At 41.8% G+C, this 19755-nt stretch overlaps 1 protein-coding gene across 6 annotated transcripts in view; it reads left to right on the top strand.

The window, feature by feature from the left end:
- Positions 1-19755, top strand: part of DCX (doublecortin) — a 144715-nt gene that overhangs the window by 106803 nt on the left and 18157 nt on the right. For 4 of the 6 annotated variants that reach the window (XM_041119015.1, XM_041119017.1, XM_029996691.2 and 1 more), the window contains 2 exons: positions 9108-9210; positions 13160-13297. In XM_041119015.1, coding sequence (XP_040974949.1) covers positions 9108-9210; positions 13160-13297 — 241 coding nt within the window. The remainder of the gene's footprint in view (positions 1-9107; positions 9211-13159; positions 13298-19755) is intronic. The other 2 variants (XM_041119018.1, XM_041119019.1) reach the window with 1 other exon arrangement.

The raw sequence follows: 19755 nt of genomic DNA, 5'->3' as shown, positions 1-19755 counted from the left end.
CTTGTGCTGCAGCCCTTTTGAGAGCAGCGTTTCTTCATGCGCCAAGTCTTACAAGCTGCTGTGCACATACATGCATGAATATTCCTTATTCCACTTAAATAAGCATCACAAATGTTTATTATAGAAATGATGCATATTGGTCAGAAGTTGGTGTCCCTACTCTGGTTTAATTGCATTATAACAAAATAGTCCAAGTGGACATAAAGCACTCGTAATCAACCTACTGTAGTTATACAGCCTTAGTAAGAGGATCTCCATTTTTCATCAATAAAAAGGCGTAAAAATTCCCTCTTGCATCAAAGAAAAACACTTGATCATGCTGACTTGCCCAGAATTTTCTCTTCTGAGGGTGAGAAAGGAAGAAAAAATCTCTACAGAAGAGTAGAATTTGATTGTTTCAGTCAAACTGTCTAGGCTTAAATGTAAGCCATGGCTTACAAGAAAAAGTTGAGATCTCTGAATAATGTTTTAAAGAATGGAAATCTCACTGCATGTTTCTACTGAGAGGTCAAATTATGGGCCCTGAAACCTAGATGGTAGAGATGATTTTTCCTACCCTTCATGATGGCTCACTGCAAACACAGTAGTGAGGGGACAGCATGACGCTGGTCTTGCCAGGTTTCCACGTGTACATTTGGTGGCATAGGAGAACAAGAGATGGAAGAGCAGATGACAGAGTCCCCTTCCCTTACTGATGGGTAGCTCAGAGAGGGGCTCCCCAGAGTGTAATTCCATGTACTTCTATGGCATGGACTGGGAATGCAGGAGTGCTCCTGATCCATTTTTGAATGTCAACATCCACGCTTTTTCTGCTCATCTTTCTAGTGCTTATCCATCTTAAGCAGTATTTTTTCATAAAAGCAGATAAGTAATTCTCTTTCTGTGAATGCAAATGTGGAATCTATTGAGTGGGTGTGTGCATACTTTAAAGAAATAAATGAATGCAAACATCTCTTCTTTTTAAATGGAGGAAACCAGAATCTAATAAAATGTAAATCAATTCAGTGTCTGCTTTGGGCTTACAGTCTTCAGACTGTTAAAAAAAAAAATGTATTAAGTGTTGTGCATTCCAATATCAACATTTTTATTTTCCATCATATCCCCTTAACCCCTTAAGTCTTCTGAAATCTTTTTCTTTCTGGACATGTGGTGAAGTGCTTGTCAGAGAAGAGAAAGCAGTCCATTTAAAGTCTACTCTGCATGTTCATTAGTTCCCGATATTCACTCTGGCACATGACCTTACTGAGTTGTCCTGTGGACAAGTCTGTATGTGTTTGGCTTCTGTACTTTCTTTATTGATTGCAAACACCCAACTGATGAATTGTAAAGCACAGTTTCCTTTGTGATTTAGGACTTTGGCTTCTCAGACCACTGCCAATTTGACTTCGGGTACAGGTGTTGGAGTATAAATAAGTCCATCAGATTTCTGCTTTGAGTTAAAACAGAGTTTAAACAGATTTTAGTTACATTCTCAGCTCAGTTAACTCTCAGTGCCTGTCTAGCTGCTAGTCTGACTGCCTTAGCTCCATCTAGCATCTAGTGCTGAAAGAGAAAGGACATGAGCAGGCATCTAAAACATGTTGTCTTTAGCTAACAGATGGTTCAATTTTATAGCATTTATCAAGGCAACTTAGAAAATAAGAGTATGTCTTAATTCAGTTCTGCTCTTGACAGGCTTTTTGTGTGTATAGCATGCAAATTGTCTTCTATGGTATTTTCGGCCTTAAAGGAAGCTGTTTCTGAAGACAGTTTTTCCTCTGTTCTGAACTCTGGAAGCCTGCAAGCTGAAGAAGTATGATGATTTGAAGAAAGCAAATGGACATCTCTTTTCTTTGAGCATAACCATCAGATCTGCAGAAACTTAGGGAACAGTTTGAAGCTACCTATGTTCTGGTATTGCTTTCTGTTCTGCTGTCTAAATTCTTAAAGAGGAGGGATATTACAGAGAACAGTGAACAAAGTCATTATGACTAAGGGAGAGAGGCGCAGAGGAAGAAGCCTTGCGCTGGCCCTCCCTTATCCTAAGACTTGTGCAGAGTCAAGCAGTTGGTTAAAGATGACAGTCCCCAAGATGGAAGATGTTCAGCCCCCAGGTTGAACCTGTGGTGGTGTTATTCCAAATCTCCTTTGCCAGACCTCTGCTGGCCATTTAGGCAGAGGTCTTTCCTCATCCCATGACGTAAGGAAGAGATGGAAAGTCTGGAAGCAGGACTGTGAACATAAATCACCGTTCTGAATAATCACTAGCTACAGTGTCTGATCATTTATCATTCAGCCTCACCTGGCTCCATCAGCTAAAAATAGGAACCTTTGATAAAGACATTTCTCAGAAAGGTGAAGAAGACAGTTCAGTTAACCCTCCTGGTGATGTATTCCTCTTCAGAGACATGCTCCGTCACCTTGGCAAACAGTGATGGCCAATCCAGCTACCGGAGGCCTCCTGCTAAAGTGACAGCTACAGGAGCTGCAGAGCTTGATCCAGCAGTGAAAGCAACCCAAACGTGGCTGGAGCCTCTGTTACTGCTGTGACGATGTTCATCCTCGTAGTTGTGGAGAATGACAGCGAGGGCAGCCCATTAGCCATGCAGGCACAGCAAACTATGTCATTCTGCAGATTATGAAAGGGAACAAAAGGAGCTGGTTAATCATAACACCCTTTTAAAGCACAGAAGGTTCTGCACTGGTAGGTGATTCAGACTAAGGCTTAAGTCTTCAGGCTTTTGATTTCTAATTATTTTAAATTATTTTATTTATTAATGAATTACAATTTTTAAATACTGCTGCTGCCTCCTGGAGGATGGTAGAAATAGCTGGTTATTCACAGCTGTCCAGGTATATATCCTGCATATTTACTGCTCCTTTTCCAGGTGAACTCAGAATATCTGTAGCATCACAGATATTTCAGCAAACTGAGCTCACATCCAGAGAGATGCTTGAGGCAAGCTCCATTTTGTTAAAATCCTGAAAAATGCTTAGTTCTACAACTACTGTATTAAAATGAACAAGAAGGCTCAGCATCTCTCAGAAGGCCGTATCTTTCCTTTCTGCAATTAAAATTGCTGCAGCAGACACTAATGGACTGTCACTGCAGAGATCCCCTCTTGGAAATCCTACCTATATTGTCCTCTCAGGGAAGGTTTTTCTAATATAAACAGCAAAGGATTTCATTTAACGAGAAAAGAAACCACGCTTAATGAAAACCTAAGGAATTGCAAACAGTTTTGTACTCCCAAAATCTCTGTTAATCTCTACCAACTTCTATTTCTTCCATAATATAAAGTTTCTAAAAAATCAAACTTTGACCCAAAGAAAAATGTTACCATCAAATCTATTAGAAATAATTACTTTGTAAGAAATAAATTTGTGCCTCATTGACTGGAGTGTGAAGATTTAACTTCCTTCATTGGAATTGCTTAAGCTACAGGAATTGGAGAGAAAACATTTCATGCAGTATGATCCTTTTTAAGTTAATATTGTCATTTTAATCCTGAATTTCAAATTAAATATTATCCTCCTTTAAACAAAGGCATGCACATATATCTTGGAAATCAATGCTATTTATCCTGTCTACTGTAATTACATACACAAGTTTAATTTTTCTTATAAATAAAAAAGCTTGTAGGCTTAAAAATGGAAAAAGACAAAATCTTACCAATTTGATGGTTTCCAGTGTCATTGCTAAGGGTGCATGGTAACAGTCACCAGCAAAATCACCATTTTCAGGTAGCAGCATAGGTCCTTGCACTAGCAGGCTACTATCAGGTTCTGTGCATTAATAAATTTATAGCTAAGAGCAAAATGCAGCATTTAAAAACAATGATTTTCAGGTTATTAGCTGGGGTAAATTTCTGTTGATGTGAACTTTCTTTCAGGGTTTTCATGGTGTTCCAGACTAATTATTGGATATAATTAGAGTAGTAGATTAGGGTAAGATAAAGCAGAACGTATAATTTCAAAACAGTCCAGACTGCTTGCGGGGAGACTTATACTTTTTTTTTTTTAACTGAGAAAAAAGACTTTTGAAGACTGGAGATAAGAAGACTTAAAAGGTTATTCAGGAGCCACTAAAAACCCCTAAAACAATTAATGCAGCGTAGAGGTTTGGCCTTGCTTGTCAAGAACAACCCTCAAATGTTCCGTACTGGCTAATAAGGTCTCAGACCAGCTTTCCCAGCAGAGCAGCCCATGGTCCCTCTTCCTGGCTTGCATCCTCTTTAGCTTCGTGTCCTTCAGGGATGAGCATATCTAGGGCTTTCTCCTGGTGTTTTTCTTGTTCTATGCACCACTTAGGCAGGCTGGCTCTGGTGCTGTAAGATCCAGCACTGAAGTCACATGTTTTCACAAAGTTTACTCCAGCGACTTTACGTAGACAGCAATACATATGGGGCATGTTTTAGGGACATACAGTAATGACCAAGGATTTGAGTTTAATAAACAAAAGGTAAATAGAAAATACCACACACGTGGTGAACGTAAGCAACATAGCTAAAACTGCATAATACGTGACACCTGTTATTTTCTGAATTTTGCAATGTTTTTCACTATTCATGAGAGTGGGGTTGTTTTTTGGCTGTCTTTTCTACCATGTTATGGTGAGTTCTTAATAGTGGAGGTTACAGCGGGAAACAAAAGGGAACAAATAAAGCAAATAGAGAAGTTATTGTTTCCTGAATATTAGGAGCTCAACAAGTAGATTATCTAATTTCTTTACCAGCCTCCAGTGGTCATCTAGCCAGCTGTTCATAATTATAAAATACACATAATAATGTACTATCTGAAGGGACAAGAGTTCAGCAAAGTGAATTGCAAGTATCTCTGCTTGACATGTAATCAGGTTTCTATCCTTGTGCATGCTGGCAGTTTTCCATTGCATTTGGACCCTTGATCTGAAGGCTTTCTTCGTTGCCTGGACTTTCTTTTTGCTTGTGGTGGTTGTGAGGAGTTCAAGGACAAAATATACAGTTCGACTTATGACCTGGAGACAATAAAAGCACCTATGGGTTATTTCTGATTTCATCTAAAAGGTTGGGAAATTTTTGAACCCTTATGTTGTGATCTAGCTCTGCACTGCATTTAACTGCGCAGTGGTTTCTGTACTGAAGGGTGAGCTAAGCAACCCATGAGTCTTTTCCATGGCACAAGTATAGTACTTAGCATTCAAATGGGAACTTGTGTATTGAGCCAAACCCAATTATTTGCAAATGAATCAGTGCCACTCATCCTCAGGGGGAGGACTGTAATACCAAGTGCTGGTTTGAAATGTCATCTTTTCTGTGGGAGAATTCTCTGCAAGTAACATGTTAACTATTTTCAAGCTAATTTTAGGCAAACAGAAATTGGAATTCACAGAAGTCTGCAATGAAAATTCTACCTTTGATCAAAGCCATAGCAGATTTCAGCTTGCTCCATTTTGAAAGTCATGCCGATGTGAAAAGCAAGCTTTTCACTAATGTTTGGCATCGTAACCAGAGCTGGCACTCTTAGGCAGTGCTTTAATTATACATTATATTAACCAGTGTGAAATACTGAGCCTTATTAAGATAGCCAAAAGCCTTCTTTCTAGTTGATTTATTAGAGCTTGAAATTAACTTTTCACAGTCCAGCTCAAAGAGATCAGTAGATATGGAAATTCAGCTCTGTCTACAGTAAGTTTCCCCACAGTTATCTCCAGTGCTCTCTCCAGTCCCTTGCAATGCCTCTACCCTCTGTAAAGACCCCAGTGCCCAGACATGCCAAAACATTGGGCATCAGCTGTCAGCCTCATACCTCCATTATAAACGTCAGTGCCAACCTGGCGGTTGCTTGGAATGGTCTCCTGAAAAAATGGAACTTTAAAAACCCCATGTTTACCCTGGGCTCACCTGGGTGCTCAGATGTGTGGCTGGTGGGTTGCAGCAGGCCGGCTGATGCTGGAGATGTTCCACTCTGGTGTGTTTGCAGATGAGCATTTTTGCTCCTCTTGACACAGTACTTAGTATATGGCTGGGATGTCAGGAGCTCAGGCTGAAGTTCTAGACAAAATCAATTGGATAGAGGTACTTTGTTGTCCCTCTCACCCTTGGAAGTGGGTGCTGTGCTGAACACTTGCCTCTTGAATAGCTACACAAAGGCTTTGAAGTTGGGCCTTCCAACATTTTCTCAGTAGTTTTTCTCCTCTTCAAAATAACAGTGTTACTTTCCACTTCAAATTTGTTTTCAAAGCATTTTCCAACGATGGGAGAGCATCATCTTTCTTTGCCTCAGAAGAGCACCTATCAGCTTGCCAGGAGCCTAAATAAAAGGCAATTTTCTACAAGATACTGATGACGAGTCTGGGTGTTTATGGATCTCTCCAAAGAGCAATGATGTGCACATTTTCTGCTAGTTGTTACGCTGAGATGATTCAGATTAACCTTAGGTACATGGAGAAAACACAATAGCATTATCATGAGCTACTGTGTGATTACCAGTGATTCCAGTGGAGTTACCACTGGCATAGTTATCTTGCTGTTGCTGTGTAATTGCATCAATCATTTCACTAGTAACTGTGTAAATTACCACAACCGTAACTGTGTAAAGATCTGAATGGCTAATTATTCACACCACAGCACCTGGAAAAGTGGATGCTGAACAGTCACCAGCAATACTGTCCTGGCTGGTACTAAAGATGTACAGCGGTGCTCTCAGCTTTGCTGGCCAACCCCCTGCACAAGTGGTAGAGAGGAAGGCAAGGGGTGCTAAGGTCTCCTGCACCTAAGTACCTGCAGGTGCAAAGGTATTACCTGCTTGAAGTGCTAATGGTGTTAAGTGGAGACACCTTCTGTAGGAATGTCTTGCTTTTCAGCCCTTCTTGATATTCCCACTAAAATGAGCAAAGTCGTAAATGTCCTCAGTGGACATCTGGAGTCTGCTGGACTTGGTGTCTTGCTGTCTCCCACACCCATGTGTGTTGGGATCTGGTCAGGCAAGGTCTAATAAGATTGCAGCCATGGTCTTTTTTCAGTCAGAGCAAAACCTGTATATCCTTTCATTTGTCAATATTGAATGCCAGGTGGCAGAAGACAGGAACGAGAGGTTGCACCTCCTGCAGTATGCTCTAGCTCAAAGTGAGCTGCAGCAGAGCCAGGCCCATTACTTTAGAAAGGCACTACAGAACAGGAGATCTTAACGTGTCCCAGAGTATCTTCATGGGGCTTCAGTACTCATTATGGTGGCATCATTGGACAGGATGCGGTGGCCCATTTCCTTGCAATAGCATGCAAGTATGAAGTAGGTGTCTGTAGCCAAGAGGCCTAGACAATATCCGTTCCATGTACTTGCACGCTCCATAAGAATATTTCCTAACGTGACATAAGAAATCTGAGTCCTATTTCAAACAACCCCAAATATAATAACCCAATAACAATGCCTTCAAGTATATTATATTGCAGAAAAGGAGTAGGAGCCAACCATGGGCATCACTATTGTCCCAGGTCACTGAGATATCCTTAGGGAGTTTGTAATGCCCCAAACTGTGGGAAAAAATTAAATAGGACCCTCTAGCTGTATAGAGAGCTGAGTCGTCCCCCAGTCAGTGAGATGATATTCCTCAGCCAGCTGGGAGGACAGTGGCAGATGGTAATTTCATCCTATACTTCATCGCGCAACTAATTACAGAGAAGTAAGAGAGAAGACAAAGACACAAGCCTGATGTGCCCTCGTGTCCCAACAGTCAGCCCACCCTTTCAGTAAGATTTATCACTAGAATGTGCTTTTCAAAGTCTTTAGAACTTCCTCCATTTTCCTTGTTCCTGTACCTAATCAGGTATTTTGCTTGTTTTTTGTGATGAATATTGGTTGTTCACCTCTTGATTTTGTTAAAAATATTGTTAAAACAAGTCCATCATCTGTAGAGTAGTAGGGAGAGTTACAGATCTCAGCCAGTTGAATATGAGGGCTAGCTCCCAGCATGATGGCATTTTAAACTTTTCTCCTGACAGCATGCTTCCAGTGACCTGCCATGCATTTTCAGATTTCCAAACTCTCAGATATCAGGTCTCTGATGAAGTCAGTGGATCTGGAGCTCCCACATCTTGTGCTTTACTTCTATTTGATGCTGCAAGGCAAGGCACAGGTCTGGAGCTCCAGGTACTGCAAGATACAATTTCCCCCTACTTAGAATGGCAAAAAAGAGAAGGAAGGTATTCAGAGCCATTAGCCAGCATGACCATGTCTTCTGTTTATCTCAAACAGCTTTCTACATCCTGCTTTTGTGGTGTCCCCAGACAGGGGTCTTAGGTTTAGGTGACTGAAAGCAATTGCTTTTCCTTTTCTGGCAGAGCTGTCCTAGGGCAGAGCCGCCACGCTGGCGGCTGCCGCACACCTCCTCTCCCCTGCCCTGTGCCTTTCCCACTTGGTAACCGCCTTCCCCGCCACTTGGCCTTCTGTGGGATGGGCAGCTCTGCAGTGAGGAATGGTGCTTTATCCTCCCTTGTCTGGGTGGCAAAAGCAGGGAGAAGGAGACACAACATCTGGAGTAAATCTGTGGATTTAAAGGATGCTTGGGTGGGAAGGGCGTCCAACGATACCTTGGGCCTCTCCCTCAATGGCGCCGATAAACCTTTTGGCTTTAAAACCTATTATCATCAAGATTGCTCAGGAAGAGTCACATTTCTGCACCCGTGCTGTGCCCAGCGGCTCTTTGCCTTCTTAGTGGTTCTTTGAGGTTTTAGGCTCTGTTGGTACTAAGATACTCATCAGCATGGGCAGTGGTGTCCCAGCCTTGCCTACCCGTGTGGCATGGGGGGCACCCCTGCTTCTTATTTTAGCAGTAGCTCAGGAATGCCTGTGTCATTCGTTAGGGTGACTAAGGTATTCTGTCAGCTCCTGAATGGGTTGCAAATGCCATACCTCATGGAATTTGCAAGGTAGTTGGGGTTTTTTTTCTCTCTTTTTTTTAATTACACTTTTACGCGTGACTTGCGCAGAGAAGTTGTGTGTTGTGCACCAGGCTTACAGGAAGTAGGACCAAATTAGCATGGGACAGGGGAAACAGTGGAGAGGCAGCTCCCCCCTGTTTAAATTAAAACTAAGCCACATCAGAATGTTGCCAATTAAAAATAAAATGAATGACTTTGCTCTCTCTGTAGGTGACCTGTCTCCACGATTTCTTTGGGGATGATGATGTGTTTATCGCCTGTGGTCCAGAAAAATTCCGCTATGCACAGGATGACTTTTCTCTGGATGAAAGCGGTAACATCAAACACACACTGCTCTCCAGTCTGTGTTTTTATTTCATTTCCATTCAGTTGCTTCTATCAGATAATAATGCTGCATGTTTTTGTTCTGTTTTTAAAGACCTAGTACATAGGATTTAACATCCTTTTGTGATACTTGTACAGTCAGTGGATATTACAATTGAGCAAACACTGACTGAGGTAGCCCAAGTCAGAGTAGATGAACTCCTACAACATTTTACATTTACTGCAAAATCAGTTTTATCCAGTTGCAGTCAGATAGAAACATTTTTCTTGAGAATTAAACAGTGGAAAGACTCTTGTCCTTACATATACATGTGAATATTAAAAAAATGGGAACAAGCACAGCTAAAAGAAAAATCACTCCCTCCACTGCTTTCTTCTGCTGATTCAAAAAGCAGGGCAATAATTCCCTTTTTAGGGGGGTGACTGGGACAGCACCATTACTTGTCCCTGTTACAACTGCAAGCACAGATCTGTAATAATGTGAGTCTCTATGATCAATTAAGCCATGAAATCTTTGATTTCACAGAGTATACAGAGCTTGCTTGCAGGAGTTACCACCTACCCCACCTGGCAACTGTATATACCAACAGGCTGTCTGCTGCTGTCAGTGAGTGCAGCAAGTGTAAATTAATGTAACTGTGACCATTTAAACTAGAAGAAAATGTGGTCTCCAAACATTCAGGCTCATTTCCCAAAGCTCTAGGTATCCTGTATAAGGAACAGGAGCCCCATGCTCTCTTATATGCTTCAAACTGGCTCCACATTGAAGACTAAAGAGGACTTTTGCTGTAAACCAGGAAGTCAAACAGCCTCTAATCTTAAAACACTGAATTTTTATGACTCCTTTGCAAGGCTGATTTTATTTGATGCTGGTACTTCTGACCTGTGTACTCCAGATGAACCCATTTGATGGTCTTGGGTAATTCAAAGGAAGTTTCCAAGTTCAGCTGAAACTTTGCAGGCAGAGAATAAAGCCTGTGTCAGGCTGGGGAAGCGATCTGTAACCTGAGCTTCATATTTTTTTTAACACTCGGCAGTTGAGTCAGCTCCACAGGGAGTTCCACACTGTAAAACAGTTTGGATGCAATCCTAGCAGAACAACTTGATGGGAAGCCCAGCTCTCTGCCTACACTCCTGGTTACTACTGTTTTTTCCAGCTTGGATTTCTCTAACAAAAATAAGCCAAGCGTGCTGTTGGGAAGGCACTGAGTAACTGCAGCTCTCAGCAGTATTTTCAGGGGAGTAGGGGTGCCCTGCACCTCTCAAGAAGCAGATGAGGAGCTATTAGCCAGCAGCGTTTTCCCATTATACACCCATCACCCTTCCTTGCTATAAGTCAGATGCTGCAAGGAGAACTGCAAGTCTTGAGGTCTTGCAGATGAATGTCGCTTATTAAAATCTCCTCTGTCATGGGGTGCTTTTTCTTGCCTGTTTGGATGACATGCACTTGGATTGCTGGTTATTATGTTCACTCTGGCAGGACATCAGGAAACAAAATGAGAAATAGCATAAGAGAGGATTAAGTCATCTTTTTCCTCCTGACTGCCCACCACAGCTTCCGCCCTATAATCCCTGTCGCTGAGCACCTTCCAGATGAGGTTGCTCTGTCTCGTTCGTACCCACTGGTTTCAGCATCAGCCCACGGAAATGTCATGCCCCCCATGATGTGTAGAGGCCTGTTTACACTAACTTCAGCACAGTCAGGTTTCCACCTTTCAAAATGTCCAAATGTTCACTGATTGCCTTTGGTGTACCGACACTTGCCAAAGGCTGAGCTGGAAAATGCAAAGCTGAGTTTCTTTTCAAGGAATTACTCCTCTGGGATGAAAATAAAATTTAAAGCTTTTGAAAAGATGCAAGAAAGTATTTTCACTTTTTAGGTTTATTTGTTTAGGGAGTAATTCAGGTGACTAAACACAGATGTCTGACAACGTTTGAGACCCCCTTGGTTTCCAAGATACCCACGTGATATATGATTGACAGATATCACACAGGGACACCAAGAGACCCACTCTGCTCCGGGGAGGCTGTACTCTAGTGTATCTCACATAGCATTTGGTGCCTATGGCTGGGCAAACAAATCGTGCTCTAAGATCAAGATGTTGCACTGTTTTTGTTAAACAGCTATATGTAAGAGCCTTGACAAATATTACTTCTGCAGTGACTGAAGTAGATTTTTCCCCATGTTTTGGCTTGGCTGGTTAACACCAGGAGCAGTTATTTGCACACTCTCCCTAGTGGCTATTTCACAGTGTCTCATCAGACACTATATTCTTTAGTATCGAGGAGGGATAGTCTACCTTCCATACCTCTCCCCGCCCCAGTCATTACTGCTCTTCATGTATAAAAAATTGGGGCTATATCAGTGCTGGAGCGCTACAAGCCTTTCTGTGGCATCATCTGTGAGAAGTCAAGTACTTTGGAAAAAAAAAAAAAAACCACACAACTTTTTCTAGCCCTGATTTACAGTTCCCAAAATCCATTTAGCAGGAGAGAGAATAAACTCGCTGTAGGTGTAATTATCACCATGCAGTATCCTGGAGCACAGGGCATCCTCTCTTCATCTTTTTGTACTGCACGACCCAACAGCAAACTCTCATGCAGACCATCTGGAAGAAGAAGAGACTGACCCTTGACTGTCTGAGAATGAGGAAAGCCTGGGGAAAAATTTAAGGCATTTACATTTTCATAGATATACTGATATATAAATAAATAACACATACATTTAGGTCAGGCAACTTGTTTTCAGGTGACCAATTATTTATCAGCTATGTGCTGCCTTAGTTGATTCCCATTACAGAATCCAGTCAAGGAAGTCCTCAGTCCAGCCCATGCATGCTGAGCTGAACTTTTCCATGAAAGATTGTCTGTATGTGGAACATCTAATTCATGTCTGTAAAAAAGACCTGTTTTTCACATCTTGGTGAGGCCAATCTGTTGTAGGAGATGAGGTGAGACCAGTTAGCGTTTGACAAAAAGGAAATCCCTTTTTTATTGCCGCCTTCTTAACTGGGTTAAGTTAATAACTTGTGGGGTAGAAAGTGCTTTTTCTGTTAGCTCTCAATGTAAATAAACCCTGGTTTTGAAGATCTGGCATGCCTGAAATCCTGGGACACACAGAGGTTTGTTAGTATTGCAGTTCCCTTCTGCAGGACACTGTAGATCATGTTTACATTTTCCACTCTTCCTGGCCTATTTATTTTTTAAGAAAACACAGTTGGGGTTCTCATCTGCTCATGTCTTTAAGTACATAAATCTACTAGACTTGTTTATACAAACCTTTCTGAAAGGGATGAGTGGCCAAGACAGAGTGTGTGTTTTGTAAAACCATTTTGTCTTCTTTGCTTTCTGCTTCTGAAAAGTTGCAGCATGTTGAAACCACAGAAGAGGTTGATTCAGGCTGGGTGAAAGCCTCCTGGGGCAGATGTCCCATCTGCCACTTAGAGACCTTTACGTCGTGCCATGAGCTGTTTGCTGGCTTTCTGCACCTGCATGGATTGCACTCATCATTCCTACTACTAGGTCTTCAGGGAAGGGTTACAGCAAATTAACTGGCCTGATTCTTCCCTCGGTCTGTGTTGACCGTTTACATTGTGCTCACCAGTTGGTGTGAACCAAGGCAAGGGGAAGGGCAGAAAATCTTTGGTAGGAAACAGGTATGGAGATGGGCCCTGCTAGGGAGCCAGCCTGATCTTGACGTATGCTGTCTCAGCACCTCCTTTAGATGAGCAAAGCTGTTCTTCTTTTTGCCCTCCCCCTGAAAAGCCTCATTTCTGCTCTGGAGAAAATGTGGAGATACCAGCTTTTCCTTTGCCACTGATGTTTTCTACAGCTCTTTGGAGACAAAGCACTAAGCTGCTCATGGGTGTTTCATACCTGGTGTCCATAGGCAGCGAGAGTAGGTAGGACATAACCACGGTTGCTGTCTGTTTCCTTAGAGTGCCGGGTGATGAAAGGGAGCCCTGCGACGGCCACGGGCAGTAAGTCATCTCCCACCCCTCAGAAGAGCTCAGCAAAGAGTCCAGCCCCCATGCGCCGGAGCAAGTCTCCAGCCGATTCAGGTAACCATCAAGATGGTGAGTGATTGTTTTCTGGTGTCTGAATATTAACTGTGCTCAAGAGAAAAACATGTATTGTGTGTCTTTGGATACATTGACCTTGGGTGTTTGCATATGAAATTTTGGCATTTTTTAAAAACAAGGAGCTGCTGCTAGTGTACAGGGGCACTTAATAAATATTGGAGAGGGATTCTCTGGTCGATTAAGTGCAGTTGTGGCTTTAGGTCATACCACCCACAGTCTCACAGCCTCCTGCCCTAACAAAATTTTAAAAGAAGTTTCCATTTCACAGGCAGGAAATCAAGGCCCACAGTGCTCCCATACGTTCCCTATAGATACAGACTGATTTAGAATAACCTCCTGTGCCAAGCAAATGTTAATTATTGTACAGGTCAGAAGTGTTCCCTTCTAATCATTACTTAAAGAGGATGACTGACTTTGGAATTGGAGAACTGGTGATGGGGTTATTGATGTGATACTGAGACATTCATTCAGTAATAGAAGAGAAGGAAAATGGGAATCCCAATTTGCTGCAGCAGCTTGCACCCTTTCAAATGCCTCCCTCCCTCTTCAGTAGCAACTGGATTGGTGGTGTAGCACACCCAGACAGCCGCAAAGCCTATAAATTAAACGCCGGCCTGAATATCACACTTCTGGTAATTGATAGTTTTTAGAGTAATGATGGAGAGGGTGGATCTCTAGGTGTGTCATCTGTCTGCCTGTTTTTTTCCAAAAGAGAACCAGACATGGCCTTTCACTAAAATGGCCAAATTACCAAATAAGCACTTCAGGATTCCAGGAAAGCTTCATAACTTAAATTCAAGTGACCTACAGTATTAACACAGGTGATATAAACCAGAAATTGCTTTTCACCTTCACGGTAACACATTGCATATTGCATGTGAACACCACACAACAGTTGACCATAAGTAGATACTGGATTACTGGATATAAAATTTTCCTGACAGTATTCAGAAAGATTTTCCCCAGGAAGCAGTTAATTTTTTTAGGGTCTCATGATGTTCTTCAGCTACTTAAAGAGACAATGTGAAATTGGTTGGCACATGCCAAGACTGTGATTTTAAAAAAGTTATTTCTCTCTAAGGTGATTCTGCATTCATAGAGTTTTCCTTCAAGATTCCAGGCTTGCCATAATCTAAAAAGCTTTTACAGTCCCAAATGCGTGGTAAAGTTGCGTAGGTACTTTGAAGGCGTGATGGAAAATATGTTCATTTAAAAAAACCCAAACAACTCGCATTCACTGATCTGGTAGTCAGCTCAGGCATCAGTTGTGAAACAGCATTTAAACCCTCTCCATAAGCATCAGGTGCTAAATACCACGAGAACTAGACTTTATTGCATGAACATATAGTCTAATGTGAAATGGCAACTATTGTGTTCCTGATTTTAACTGACTGAATGACTCACAGGAACAAAATGGTGAGTCATCTGATGAAGTTTAATGAACACAGTTAGTAAAGCCTTTCAGAAGGAGATTAAAATAACCAGAAATGCTGAACAATAGCCAGCTCCTGGAGTTAAGGCCAGTAATGAAGGACAAATCAGGTTTCTTTAATCCATCTAGACAAGGGTCTTTCGTACTTTCCTGTGATTTCAATACAGAAAAAAATGGCAGCCTGTCCTGCTTAATGAGAATAAAAAAAGACTGAACTCTTTCAGTGCTGGAAAGGTAATCAAAGACCGTTGTTTTCTCAGGACAGAGAGAAAAAAGAATACCATCTTGTGTTCTTGTCCCTTGAATTTGTAATAAAGTAAGAGGTTTACACATTGCTTAAGAGTCAATATTTACATTTAGCTGGATTTTGAAGTTATCACATTAAAAAGGCAAGGAATGCTGAATGAAGCCTGATTAATAAAAGATGATCTGACCCTTTTTTTTTTTTTTTTCAAAATTCTCACCTGTTTAATTTGTGAAATGATTTTAAAGCAGTTTTATTTCAAGGATATTAAATATTTTTGCTATGCATTTGATCTCCTACCCATATGTACCTTTTGTCTTTGCTGTCTTTCATTCTGCTATGGTTGTTATATCAGAAGTTGGAGTTTCCTTGATTCTATGTTGTTAGTTTCTGTTCTTTTCAGTTCTTTTCCATGTAGGTTTCTGTATCATTTTTTCCACCATAGTCTCTAAGGCCCTTGTGACATATCTGGGCACTGATGTAAATGCAGATTCTGAAGTAAATCTCCATGCTGCTTGAGTGAAAGAAGTCTGAACCCTCCTCATTACAAGCACACCATAGTTACAGAAAAGGGTGTTATCTTCTTCCATTTCTCATCCTAATTTTTCCATTTCCCTGTTAAAGCATATGGGAAAATGGTATATTATTTATCAACAGCAAAAATGAGAATGCAGTGGATTGATATGTGGACAGTGGTCCACATGCATTGCCCACAGAGGCAGCTAAGGCTTAAAGCAGATGGTGCATGCACAACTGTGCCTCACTCCTTGGCAAGACCTTCGATGCTGCCAGCAGGTAGTGGACAAAAGTAGTAAGTCACTGTTACAGCACAGACAGAACAGAAAAAACTGCTTCAGCAGAGCTTGCTAGTGCTAATTCTGAGGATGTAATTTTGACAGCATGCAAACATTGCATCCGCTTTCCCTTCCACTCACTGTAGGAACGCTTCTGATCTTTATGTGTCAACATAAATAAAACACTTCTTATTCAAAGCTGTGGAAATGCTTTGTGCCCAAGCAGCTGCTATCCTCCACACAGGCTGGAGTACCTGGGGACTTGTGTTTTATTCCAGTCTCCTCCACTGACTCATTCTGTGGCTTTGAGTACATTATTTAAGCTGTTCATGCCTTCTTTCCCAATGGATCATCCAAGACAGTGATAACCAGTCTGTATACAGAGCTCTGTAACCTACCCATGGAATCATGCACAGGAAAGAGCTTCGAGGCTCTTTGTGTATTCTGAAAGCATTTGGAGAATAATATTGCTAAAACCAAAGCTATTGTCTCACAGATTGCCAAAGACAAAAGACATCTCCAGCAGCAGAGTGACTGCAGCATGTGCTCCAGACCTTCCAAGAGAGGCAAGCCACACTCTAGCAAGGCCACCACCTACACTCCAGTGGATCAGAGACTGCTCCAGCAACCTGCACACTCTCTAACACATTCAATCCTGCCGCAGTAAACTGTCAGGTTATGCAGGTGAATGAATACAACTGTGTGGCCTGATGGCATGTTAGCCATCATCACAGACTGTGTAGATTCCCATTTGAGCTGATTTATTAGCCTGGAAGCTTTCTATATAGGGATCTGCCTTCTGTGCCAGGTGATCTCCATTCATCTTTGATACCCTTTTCTCCTTCTGGTTTTGGCTATGGATTTAGTGATCTACTTCTCAATGAGAAACATAGATCCAGGTATAACTAGCTTTCTGGAAGAGCCACAGAGAGAGTGTGCTGCAGGCTGGAGTCCAGTTTCCCCTGATGGCACCCAAAGTTTTGTTCCTGACTTTGGTCTCTGGGGCCACCTCTGAGTCAGAACGACAGCAGAATACAGAAGGAAATATATGTAGCAAGTCCGTAAATCTAGCACTGAAAAGGAAGCAGCTTCTAAGCCATTTAATTGCTCCTATCACCAGCTAGATGTGAACTGTAATGTATTCTTTGATTGTGCTGTTACAGCAGTCCTGGTAGTGTGCCGCCTAAGTAGCGGTCAGCTCCCATTCCAAAATAACAAGGATTAACATGGAGCAACAAAGAACACGTAAACAAAATACTTTGTTAAAAAACGTCAGGACAAAAGGCTGTGCACAGAAGTGCAACCGCACAGAGTGCCAGTTCCCAGCTGCAGTGATTTGAGGTCACTGGTTGAATTGCTACCTTCTGCCGGAGGTAATTTGCCTCCTGCCTAGATGTGTCATGGCCTCACTGTGAAAAGCTCAATTCCCTCTAGGCAGCCAGAGACCTTCAGCTCCAAGGATATTCAAAAAATGAGGTAGCTAATCCACAGAAACATGTTAAACACTGTTTTCTTGGCATAGCGCTTTTATCTCTTTATTTACCATACAGTCCTTTAAATGAATATGAAAAGAATGAATGAAGAAGTGTCTTGCTATAAGCAGATGGTAACAGACCACAGTCCTTATATTCCCAAGGGGAATCCTTTCTTCCTTTTCTCATTAACCCCCAACCCATATATATACCTTCTCAGCAATGTATTTCTGTGTTGATCCAGCTGTTCCTCCAGCCACTGTGCTGATCATTCCATCATGGGGCTGTTTTCACCTCCTGGTTCAGTTTGAATGGAAGGGCCTGGCTGCTTTGCCAGCAGTTCTCACTGGGCTTCCAATATATCCTTTAGTTTCCTATCTCTCTGGTGCTGGAGCTGTGATGCAATCTTTCATCTATATCCTCCACTGAACTCTCCCAACATGTTGCTTTCAGCAAGGTGCCATTAGCAAAATACAGCAGGATTTTACTTCTCCCTCTACAAGAATGTATCCAAGTGCCTTTCTCTGTCTCCCAAATGTTAGCTAGTAGACCTGAACTAGTTTCTCACATATCAGATGTGAATTGAGACTGGAAGGGATTGGTGTCTCTATCGTGCCTTAGCTGAGCTTGGGTTGTTGTGTTTTAGTATGGACTGAATATGCAAAGAAAGACAAAGGCAAACTAGAGAATATCCAGAAGAAATTTCCTAGGGTTCAGAAACTTTGGGAGGAAAGGTTGAATGAAATGGACTGCTTCAGCATAGAAAAGAGGAAGATTGAGAAGGGACAATTTAACACTCTTCAAATGCATTCGAAGTATTAAAAAGAGGACAGGACATTGGCTTAACCTTTAATACGGGATATATAGATCAGATATTAGGAACACTTTTAAATTTTAAGCATCTTAGTCACTGAAGCAGGTCTCCTAGGGAGCCTGTGAGTCCCTGTCGGACTTAGTGCTTTTAAAAAATAAGATCTCTATTGGGGATGACCCAAATGCATCTGTTCCCAATTTAAAGCACAGAACTGGAGTTACAAAGCTTCTATGGTTATTTCTAGCCTCTGTCTTTCTTTCTATGAAGTCAGCTTTGCTAAATTACATAGTTTAGAGCAATAAAATCCAGACTAAACTACACCTGCAGTATACCATCCAATTCCTTCTCCTAACATGACAAAGGAAAACTGGGTGTAAGGAGATAAGTCTCTGTGCTGCTGCTATAGTCCATGAGATTTAAATGGGGTAGGGTCAGCATGACGTTTGGCAAAATTTCTTTAACAGATCACTCCAATAAGAAGTCAAACCAAACAAAAGACAGAGCTAAATCTCAGGGGAGAAATACAGGGTAGAAGATAATGATGTCATTTGCCATTACTTCTTTGTTATGAAAATACAAATTTTTCTTACAGAAATGCACATAACAAACAAGGGTTCAGTTGTATAGATACATGTGCTGTGATAGGAGAGTTTATGATTTTTAAACCCAGCATGATCTTAGTCCTTCGCAGTACAGAGCCACAGGTACCTGAGCTGAAATTTGAAAATGTCTTCCCCCAGCTTTGCCTTGATTTGGCGCAGGAAGCCTATGAACGGGGCTCTGAGGCACTGCTGCAGGACTTTAATTTCTCAGTCCTCTAATGGAAGGGTTTGGATAGGGGGACAAAAGCATATTCACAAGGCAGCAGCAATTAGCAAAACAGATACAGAACGTCAGTCTGTCCTGACTGCAGATCTGGCTCCCCAGGGTCATTATATATGAATGTGTTAAAAAGGCAGCAGATGTCTTTTGGATTGCACACAAGATAGAGCAGCTTGTTATCCCACTTGCGCTTACTTATGTTCTGCTAGCTGACAATCCACCGTACGCATCCAGTGGAGAGATCACCCTCACAAAACATGATGAGAAAAGGGTGCCAACACCGCAGAGCTGAGTGCTTGGAAGTTAGGAGGTGCCTGAGCAAAGGATGCCTGTGCAATCTGAATTCCTCCACTCCTGGATTAACACTACAATGGAGTCTTTATTTTTCCCACAGGCTTCTTGTCCTGGAGGGCAGGATGGCTTGTGATCACTAAATGAGCTGCTATTTCTACATTTGCTTTATGCTGTCCTTGTTCTGGCTGTTGCCTCTCTTTATTTTCTTGGTGACACTTCAAACCCTGACCTGGAGACAAAACTATCCATCTATTTCATGGTTCTTTCTCTCCCTCTTGTGATGTACAAGCATGTGCTCCTCAAACTAGGAACTCATCTGCAGAACCCCAGGAACCCCAATGGAGCAAGGATTATTTTACAAATTGATAGAAAAAGAGGTATCTCCACACATCTTGAGCACTCACTGTGATCCTTGGGCCCTGCTTTTTCCAGTTCTGTTCATAGATAGAAATGTGAGTTGAAAACATGGACCTTACTCACCTCATTTACAGGTCTCAGTGCTTATCATTGCTGGAAATTCAGGTCCAGAGTCCCAGTCATCCAAGCAAACCTCAGCAACATTCAAGGAACTATTGCATGA

Source organism: Aquila chrysaetos, chromosome 21 (genome assembly GCF_900496995.4).
Source record: "Aquila chrysaetos chrysaetos chromosome 21, bAquChr1.4, whole genome shotgun sequence".
NCBI classification, from domain to species: domain Eukaryota; kingdom Metazoa; phylum Chordata; class Aves; order Accipitriformes; family Accipitridae; genus Aquila; species Aquila chrysaetos.
This window is presented reverse-complemented; position numbering and strand designations above follow the sequence as displayed.